At 39.0% G+C, this 9,634-nt stretch overlaps 3 protein-coding genes across 4 annotated transcripts; 1 reads left to right on the plus strand and 2 right to left on the minus strand.

Moving 5' to 3' along the window:
• Positions 1-542: 542 nt before the first annotated feature.
• Positions 543-2,255, plus strand: LOC133735326 (putative UPF0481 protein At3g02645). Its single transcript, XM_062162745.1, has one exon. The coding sequence runs from the start codon at positions 584-586 to the stop codon at positions 2,246-2,248; it is 1,665 nt and encodes a 554-aa protein (XP_062018729.1). The 5' UTR covers positions 543-583; the 3' UTR covers positions 2,249-2,255.
• Positions 2,256-3,080: 825 nt separating this feature from the next.
• LOC133738756 (SKP1-like protein 1A) lies at positions 3,081-4,178 on the minus strand. Its single transcript, XM_062166353.1, has 2 exons — positions 3,782-4,178; positions 3,081-3,455 (listed from the first exon to the last, which is right to left on the minus strand). Exons 1-2 carry the CDS (start codon positions 4,100-4,102, stop codon positions 3,282-3,284), a joined length of 495 nt encoding a protein of 164 aa, XP_062022337.1. The 5' UTR covers positions 4,103-4,178; the 3' UTR covers positions 3,081-3,281.
• Positions 4,179-5,610: 1,432 nt separating this feature from the next.
• LOC133738467 (probable BOI-related E3 ubiquitin-protein ligase 2) lies at positions 5,611-7,491 on the minus strand. Of its 2 annotated transcripts, none has more exons than XM_062166022.1 (2): positions 6,603-7,491; positions 5,611-6,463 (listed from the first exon to the last, which is right to left on the minus strand). In XM_062166022.1, exons 1-2 carry the CDS (start codon positions 6,900-6,902, stop codon positions 5,927-5,929), a joined length of 837 nt encoding a protein of 278 aa, XP_062022006.1. In that variant the 5' UTR covers positions 6,903-7,491; the 3' UTR covers positions 5,611-5,926. The 2 variants fall into 2 exon arrangements, with proteins under 2 accessions (XP_062022006.1, XP_062022007.1); XM_062166023.1 differs by having other exon boundaries at positions 5,611-6,460; positions 6,603-7,482.
• Positions 7,492-9,634: the final 2,143 nt, after the last annotated feature.

The raw sequence follows: 9,634 nt of genomic DNA on the forward strand, positions 1-9,634 counted from the left end.
TGTCGATTGTTTTATGAAGACGATGACAAATTTAACCTATAAGAAAATATTTAATTAGTATTTTGATATGTAATGCATTTCATTCTTATTTTATTTTTGTAGACTCTTCTTTGGTTTTATTTTTATTCATTTATTAATGAGGAGGGGTATAGATGGAAGTTTGATGACAAAAAAATTTAGGGGTTGTGCATTAAGTAATTGAGGAAGTGTATGTAAAACTCCTCAGACATGAATGGACGAAAATATCCATCAAAATAAGCCAGCTGGCAGCCTCCGAAACGGAGCTAACTGCTCCAGGTACGATTATTCAGTCAGGGTTAGAATTTCAGGTACCTTTCTGATATTTTTGAAACTTGAAGTACAAAAATTTAGAATGGCGAAAAGATTGGGTGCAGTACGGATCATTTTTCCTTTTAATTATATCTTAGTTATGCATTGTGCCTGGGACACTATTATTAACGTTGCTAAAAACCAAATATATTAACCTATTTGTAGTAGTAATGTTATAGAAACCACGATTAATGCTAATCAGCAACCTTTGCCAAAAGTTCATCGAAAGCTTAGAACAACAGCCTAAATATATATGTCTTCTCTCCAACCAACATTCTCTTCCAATTCCAGTTCAAACTTCAATGAGCTTCAATGGGTGATTCAAATCCAAAAATTCCTAGAGGAAGAGTTCGAGCATGATATTGAAATCCCTATCTCCATTTTCAACGTCCCCAAATCCCTCATGGCTAGTGACCCGGAATCGTACACCCCTCAAGTGGTTGCGATTGGTCCTTACCATCATTGGCGTCCGGAGCTGTATGAGATGGAGAGGTACAAAGTGGCTGCAGCTAAAACAACCCAAAAGCAGCTCCAAACACTCAAATTCCAGGACCTTGTTGACCAATTGACAAGGTTCGAGCTGAGGATTCGGGCTTGTTACCACAAGTACCTGGAGTTTAATGGCGAGACTTTAGGGTGGATGATGGCTATTGATGCTTCGTTTTTCCTCGAAATCCTCCAAGTCTATGCGGTCCAAGAAGGGAACACTTCGACGAGAGTTTCTTCAAGGATGGCGCATTTGGTTGACTATGCAGGAATGAAGTCAGCGCATCATGCCATCCTTAGGGACTTGGTGATGCTTGAGAACCAAATGCCACTATTTGTTTTGAGAGAAGTGTTGGCATTTCAGTTACCAACGTTGGAATGTGCCGACGATATGCTTCTTTCCATGTTTATGGGACTGTGCAAAGTGCTCTCCCCATTCAAGATGAATGATGAAGACATGCCAAAGATCCAAGTGTCGAGTTGCTGTCACTTGCTAGATTTTTTGTACCACATGATTACCCCCAAATTAGAATCTAGATCGTCCGAAATTGCAGAAGGCGAGGATGGTCCGGCCACACCACACGAGGGAAAGTCTTCAGATAACTGGAATTTCGTCAAACAATTTCTGGAAAAGGTAGGGAAGCTGCTATCGAAGTTGAACAAAGGCCCGATACGTCTTCTGAAAAAAATTCTAATATCTCGACCTGTAAAAGTAATACGCAAACTGCCTTGGACTATCCTCTCCAACCTTCATGGACCCGCAATTTTGAAACAACCGCTCAAGTTAATTTCCTCCCAAGACAAAGAAGCAGTCAAACCAGAAGATGATAATTCGAGCAATAGACCGCCGTTGATAGAGGAGATCACCATCCCATCTGTCTCCGAACTCTCAAAATCAGGTGTCAAATTCTTGCCCGCAAGTAGTATTTCAACCATCTCTTTCGATGCTAAAACTTGCTCATTTTACCTCCCGAGTACAAGCTTAGATGGGAACACAGAGGTGATCCTGAGAAACTTGGTGGCCTACGAGGCATCAACTGCATCGGGGCCATTGGTTTTTACTCGCTACACCGAGTTGATGAACGGGATCATAGACACCGAGGAGGACGCCAAGTTGCTTAGAGAGAAAGGTATCATCTTGAACCGTTTGAAGAGTGACGAAGAAGTGGCAAAGCTGTTCAATGGCATGAGCAAGTCCATTAGATTGACCAAAGTGCCCTTCTTGGATAAGGCAATCAAAGATGCCAACAAGTATTACAATGGTAGATGGAAGGTGAAGATGAGGAAGTCTTTGAAAACTTATGTGTTCGGTTCTTGGCAATTTCTGGCTTCGCTCGCTACCATTTTTCTCCTGCTCTTGATGACATTGGAAGCATTTTGCTCAGTCTATAGCTGCAATCGCATGTTTCATATCAACACCACTAATAAATAGCTTATAAATTTCGTTGTCACCTTGCTCATTGACCCTTCTTAATTTGTGCTGCGAAAAAGATTAAGGATGGTTTGGTTTGCTTTTTTGCTTTTCTTGCAATGATCGAAAGATTGTAGTACTCATTTCATTCTTAATGGTTTGATTCTTTCATTCTTTGTTTTTTTTTTCTCTGGTGAAGTTAGTGATTTTAGTGATGACAAAGGGCATCATAAACTATTATATGTTAATAAATATATCGTTTGGTCTAGAAAAAGAAAAAAATGTTGGCAAACGAGGCCTTAAGAGCAAGATGCAAATATCTTTCTGCAAAGCTTGCTGAAAGACCATCCTCAACCTCTGCCCATATCTGCGAGATCAACTTCAAGAAGAAAAATGCTAACGATGAAGAAAGAGATGGCTGCTAGATTTAGTATTCATGGTATTGCGAGTCTCACCGTGTTAGTATGCAGTGCATATCATGGTATTGCGAGTCTCACAGTGTTAGTATGCAGCGCATAAAGGATATAGTCATTCGAAAACATACATATTGGCCTCTGGCCAAAGTCAACCATAGTTTCAGGCAGCTTGCTAGCAAGCAGCTATGGTCAGCCATAGCTTTCAGGATGAACACTTGCTAATCACACCAAGTGTAGGAATAAAATCCAATTAGCCAAAGAATGGAATCGGCATAAGGCATTCCTAAAGCAGCATGGCCAGAAGAAACTGACCAGCATTCCTATAGCAGCCCAGATATCTTTGCAACACACATTCAAGGCTCAGAGTTGCAGCATTCAAGCGCTTAAAACATAGAGTGCAACCATATATCTAGAAACAATATCAAAGCCAGAAGACAGAAGACTAACGCAATAAAATCCGCATTATATTAGGATAACAAAAGAGTTTTGCAAATCTTCGAAACACTAAGCAACCTAACAACACCGCTCCATTGTTAACACAAATAAGCAAACTTCACAAAAACCCTAATGATCGGCCCGTAGTTATATCGACATTCCTACCATTCACATTATCAACATTGAATAGACAGCCCTTGGCTTCAATCAAATGCCCATTGATTCTCCCTCCGAACCTCCTCTTCTTCCTCTGGAGTATAGTCATTCTTGATGTTGAAATGCTTGCGAATCTCTTCTGCAGTCTTCCCCTTGATCATGTCTGCCACAGTCTGGCACGTCAAATCCAGCAGCCCCTTAATGTCCAGATAGTTTGCAGCCTGCAAATCACATTCAACCCATCACAACTCAATCCCACACATCAACAAAAACAGAATCTAAATCTCAATGATAAAATCCAATCCACACAAAATTGAATAGAACCCAAGAAAAGAAGAATCAACCAAGAATCAAATAGTGACACAATAATAATCTTGACAAATTCGCATCACCAATACTTCTACATACAAGTAACAAACAAAAATTCCGTATTCTTTGTGACCATAATACCCCTCTTTAATCTAATCAGCAAACCCTAACCCTAAAATTTCATCAAAACCCTAATTATCAAGAAGCGAAATTGAAGAATGAGTTCAGAGGGGCTAACCAAAATGATGTCAAACAGCACACTCTGCTCGACCTTGACGAAATCGGCTTCCCAAGCCTTGAGAGGCGAGTCGCCGGGCTTGACGAAATCGCCGGCCCTATCCTTGTCGGAATCTTTGCCCTCCTCGACGTGCTTCCGGCAGTACTCGATCACCTTCCCCAAGATGAAGCCGGTGACGTTGGGCAAGGGGATCGCATTCTCGGCGCCGACGTCCTCCAGCATGTTCTTGATGGTCACCGATTCGAACGCCACCGCCTCCTCGACGTCGAAGCTCTCGCCGTCGGAGCTCTTCAGGGTGATCGATTTCTTCTGAGACGACATCGTTTTGGGTGTAGCGCTGAGAGGGTTTTGGAAATTTGGGTTTTAACAAGTAAAACAGTAAAGACTAAAGAGTGGTGAAGAGCAACCCTAGCCCCTCACTCTTTTTATAGTAGAGTATTTGACGGTCAGGATTCGTTGCTCATTTTATGAAAGACCCGACGCCGTTTGGTGGGAAATGCGGAAGGTTCCAGAATTTGGTTTGAGCCTGAATTACAGATACACCCCCGGGGAATCTGTAAATTTACTCTGTGTTTGGTTTTACCCTTCACTTGGGTTTTATCATTGCCAACCATATTCGCTCCGGTAACTTGAGTATTTGGAGTATGGATCAAAGTAGGCTTTTTTTTTTTTTGGCAAAGGATCAAAGTAGGCTTGAACCCATGATATTAATGTACTTTCAATTTAAATTTTCGCACTCTAAATAATTTACCATTTAGAAATTGTTCAATACAAACGTTTTTAGAAACAATAGCGAAATATCACACGTGCAAATACATGGTTACGACCGGGAAGCACTAGATAATTAGGAGGAAGACCATCACCATGATGATCAAAATCTCCCTGAGTCACCATCAATGCTTTAATCTTTCTCGTTTATACAATATCCAAAATCCAACTGTTAATTACTTTTAGCAAACGTAAACCCAGTAATTACTCTTCAGTTACGATTTTAGAAACAAGAGCAAAATATCATACGTGCACACACACTAAAAGAAAAAAAATCAATACAAACAAGAAAGAAAGTATTTGCTGTAGAAGATAATTAGGAGGATCATCACACTAAAATCTCCAATCAACGTTTACTCTCTCACCTTGTATTTACCACCTTCAATTACTAATATCACCGCTACTTCATCAATTATAATATGAAAAAGAGATGCCTCTGTCGGCATATTTGGCTTCTTAAATCACAGTTGTCATTAGTGATTAAGAGAGGTAGTACCTTATGATTTTCTAGGACTTTCACTAATTATTTATTAGAACTAGTACCTTATGATTTCTTAATGCATAGGAAAGAACAAAATTCTTGCGTGAACATGAGGTTAGGATAGGTACCTAAAATGGGAATGAGATGGACCATTTTATGCTTGGCAATTAAGATGCACACATATTTGGACCTAACGAATACCCACAATTTCATCCCCATCAAACGCAAACTTGACTTCTCTTTTTTAATCAGATGTTTCCAATGGTATTGTCATTTAACAAATCTTTGACAAAACAAGCAAAAGATCCAATTCAAAGCTTCATAATCTAATCTACTCCTTATTAGTTTTGTTCATTGACTCCTGTTATAAATCCTTATTAATCAAGCACATAGAACTTGAATAAGACTCATGCTAGTGACAACGAAGCAGACTTGTTTTCATCTGAAATTGCTATCCTCCTCCTGTCAAAGGCAAAAATAATTGGACCAATTTGTACAATCTGATTGATATGAATAATCAAATCAATCCCACCATGACAAGAATAAAACCACAAAAACACAACATTCAAAAAGGCAAAAGCATGCAAGACACCTCCATGAAAGGAAAAGATGCCCTCTGTTCTGTATTTCCTGTCCAATTGGTCTTTGATTGTTCAAAACTTACAAACTAAACCTAAACTCAGAGACCCTAAAAAGGAGGGAAAAAAAAAAAAAGGCAAATTAAGAAAGAGAAAAAAACCATTTGCACCACTGGCATTGCATTGAAATAGGCTCTGTTCAGTGTTCTGTTTCGCCCATTAATGGCACCACCATCATCACCATTCCTAATCCTTCAAACCCTTTTCTTCTTTTCCTTTTCTTTGTTTCTTTCTCCCACTTTTTCCCGGAAAATCAGCCTAGAAAATCAATGCCTCTATGCTAGCCCTCTTTGGCGTTGTGCAAACAGGACAAGCATCAAAGCCAGCCTCACAGGCTTTGCATGAACAAAGATGCCTGCAGGGGAGGAACAAGACACACGACCTTTTAGAATTGCAGCCTTTGCAAACCATCATCTTTATCTCTTCATTCACGCCATTATTAAAACCTCCCCTGTAATCCCCTGTGTCTTCTTCTTCCTCCTCTTGTTTACTATCACAGCAAGACTCTGCATCTTCCATGGCACCACAAGCGGCTCTCTCCCTGAACTGTTCAAGAGTGTTGTTCAAGGACATAACCATGGCTTCGTTCTCCTGAGCCACTCTTTGCCACGCTTGGTTTTCAGCCTCCAATTTCCTCAAGAAATCTTCGAGCTCCATTCTCTTCTTCAACGCTTGTGCTATTTCTTCATCCTTTTGCTTCAATAGTAGCTCTGTTCTGGACTCGATTTTCTTCATCAACAATGCGAGTTGCTGCTTTCTCTGTTCTTGTAGCACCAATCTCAATCTCTCATTCTGCTTTCGAAAAACAAAAACATGGACATTGAGTAAAAACCCAAAAGGGACTAAAATCATGAAAGTAAAAGCAAATTGGGTGAAAAACTGAAAACTCACAACACCAAAACTAAAAATTTGTTCTTGAAAAATGGGTTCTAACCTGTAATCTGAGATAGTCATCAATCTCTTGCCTTTGCTTGACTTCCTGAGCTGCAATACTCTGTCGAGTATAAGCCATGATGTTGTTGTTGTGCAAAGCTGGGACAAGCACACCAGGATTCATCGGTGGTGGCTGGTATTGTAGTAGCTGCGGCGGTTTCTGCTGGACATTGAAACAGAACTGATTAAACCCACCGCCAGAACCACCACAACCATTGTTGTCCACCATCAAATTCTGCGATTGTGAGCCAAACATCGGAAACCCAAGATTCTCTGAATACAACTGCGCTTCAATAGCCATGATCTTAAGACTCCAAACTACACCCAAAATCAGAACAAAGATGAACTCTTTTTCAATGTTCCACAGATCTCTCAAGCTTTCTCTCTCAATGTTTCATTTTGGCAGAAAGGTGGTGGGCTAGAAGTGGGGGGAGCAGGAGCTATATATATATATATAAGAGAGGAAGACCCACAAAACCGAGTTTATAAAAAAACAGAGAAAATTGGGATATGGGAAAAAATGGGCATAGGATGCTTCACTAAGTCTCTGTCTCTAACCTTTCAAAAAAAAAAAAGTCTCTGTCTCTAATTTTCTCTGTGCTTTATATTAATTAAAGTTCGAGGATTTTGTTGCCTCTTTTTGCTCTACATCAATGGGCTGGAAACAAACAAAAACGTACACATGCAGATATTGTGACTAAACTATCGGGTCGGTCAGAGATTTCAGAGGAGGAGGAGGAGGAGGAAGAGGGTGCGTTTGTTTTGTTTTTGAATTAGAAAACAAGAAAACAAACACAGAATTCAATTCCAAGTGGGTGAGAGCGAGAGGCTCTGTGAACGAGTCAGTTTTCCTTTCCCTTGCTTCCTTCCTCCATCATCGTATTTATTTGATTTTGTCAGTTTGGTCACTCCTCTGGAATGGCTTAGAATAGGAGAACACCCTTTTATTTCTCTTCCTATTATAACTCTTGGAAGAGTAAAATTCTAATACCATACAGATTTGGCTCATAATTTACACACCTCACCTACCCATTTTTATGTTTTGAAGAAAATTTATGTGATTTAATTTTCTTTCTCTATTATGATTTTAACAGCAAAACATGAGGTGTGTATCCTATGAATTGTGTGAATCTGATTAGTATTGGGAAGGTGTTACATGCATATCTTTTCCAGGATTAAATACAGGTCAATAATACCTCCTTTTTGAATGAGGTTAATGAATCATTATGGAAAATACTATTCGTGCAATCATTCTCCTTTTCTCTTACATTTGTAAGCGGTCACGTGCATGTTGAAATAGTGGAATACGAATAGTATTGTTGTTATGCGAAGATTATTGAATCATTGGCAATACGTTATATGCAACTTCATTATCACAACACACGATAATGTAGTACGCGCACGGGAGACTCATTTTTGTAATTATGAGAGAAATACAGTGTTAATGTAACTATAAATTATATATAACATCATTATAACTTCACAGATTTGCTCACCTAAGGGACAGTTTTAAGGGACTGTGAGGGACAAATACATCTTCACCACATGTATTAAATATAAAAGCAGAAATTATAATAACTTAAAACTGTGCATTTATTTTTAGCCGTCAGATTCACTTGTCTCTTAAAAACTGTCCTTTAGGTGAGCAGACCTTTATAACTTCATTATTGCTTATGCACGTGAGACCTGTTATCATGTCATAACGAGATTGCCCAAGTGAAAATGAGAAAACTTCATCAACACATATTGGTTTTGGTTGATTACAGATTCCTCTTATTCACCGAAAAAAGATTACCAATTCCTCTCTACAAGAATTTGGGCTGGTAAATAGTGGTAATACCAAGGAAAATGAAATTAATTTTGCACTCCCTTTCACTCTGTAAATAGTTTCGACATGCACCCTTTAACCACCGGCATAGCAGTGATGGCACTAATTTAGGGCAGTTTAAGGCTCGCTATTCTCAACAACAGAACCCACTAAACAAAGCCATAACTTCATTCGTGCAAGGCATTAAAAACCCAGACAGTTACTCTGTTTTTACCCTGCAGAAAGAAAAAGAAAAAACAAATTTACTATTGATTGCTGTTTTTGGGTAGTAGAATGGTGCACAATCCATGTGAACCCATCTCATACTCCATTGACTGACTGGGGGATCTGAGTGACTCTGAGTCTCTGAGAAAACCGAGGAGACCAAGAGGTGTGTGCAGAGGAAAAATCCAAAAAGGCAGAGGGAGGCGAGTGTGGTATATAATTTTGATGCGGAAAAGTCTCTGATGGTTCCTGCAACTTCCCAACTGCTTCTATTTGTTTGTTTGTTTGTTGTAGCTAATTAGCTATAGCCTGCTTTCGGCAAAGTGATATGGACGTGAACTCAGAGCTAGCTGCTATTCCAACACTGCATGCCCAACCCTGCCCCGGGTTTCGCACTTTCCCCAAATTGGGGGGCAAAGCCAAATCTCCTCCTTTGATCTTTGCAGTGGGGCAGCAGGAGATGATAAAAGTTCAGGAAAAAAATTGGAAGTGATCGATTAGATATAGAAATTTTAGGAACTCGGTGAAAAAGGTGGCATCCAAGTAAATGTGAAATTCTCCAACCATCATTACCAAGAAATATGCTCGAGTGAAAATAAAGAAAAATCACTTTTGATGATCTAACTATATGTTTACTAATATCGGGATGAATTAAAATGCTGTAAAGATCACGATAAAATCAGACGTGTTTTCTTTCTTCTTCATTCAAGTGGAGTACGTGTAAATTAATAATGATCATGTCTCATACTAAAAATATTTTTACAGCAATTCAAATTATACTCATTTAAAAGAATCCATCTTATTAAAATATAATTTAATTTGAACAAGTACATAGGTTTAAATGAGCAAACTCATTATGATCATGAGTCATAGTCATATACTTAGTCAACACTTGAATGAAATTCTAGATAGTTAATTTAATTAATAAATTCAACTCTACTTTTTGACATGATAGCCTAAATTCCGTTAGAGATTTTGAGTTTTAGTACTTTTCTATTACA

This window comes from Rosa rugosa, chromosome 3 (genome assembly GCF_958449725.1).
Source record: "Rosa rugosa chromosome 3, drRosRugo1.1, whole genome shotgun sequence".
NCBI lineage: Eukaryota > Viridiplantae > Streptophyta > Magnoliopsida > Rosales > Rosaceae > Rosa > Rosa rugosa.

Excerpts from the sequence above, each read along its gene's own strand:
- LOC133735326 (XM_062162745.1), top strand. The coding sequence starts at position 584 with ATGTCTTCTCTCCAACCAACATTCTCTTCCAATTCCAGTTCAAACTTC.
- LOC133738756 (XM_062166353.1), bottom strand. The coding sequence starts at position 4,102 with ATGTCGTCTCAGAAGAAATCGATCACCCTGAAGAGCTCCGACGGCGAG. Across the intron at positions 3,456-3,781 it reads TGCTGTTTGACATCATTTTG|GCTGCAAACTATCTGGACAT; the intron begins GTTAGCCCCTCT and ends TGTGATTTGCAG.
- LOC133738467 (XM_062166022.1), bottom strand. The coding sequence starts at position 6,902 with ATGGCTATTGAAGCGCAGTTGTATTCAGAGAATCTTGGGTTTCCGATG. Across the intron at positions 6,464-6,602 it reads ATGACTATCTCAGATTACAG|CAGAATGAGAGATTGAGATT; the intron begins GTTAGAACCCAT and ends GTTTTTCGAAAG.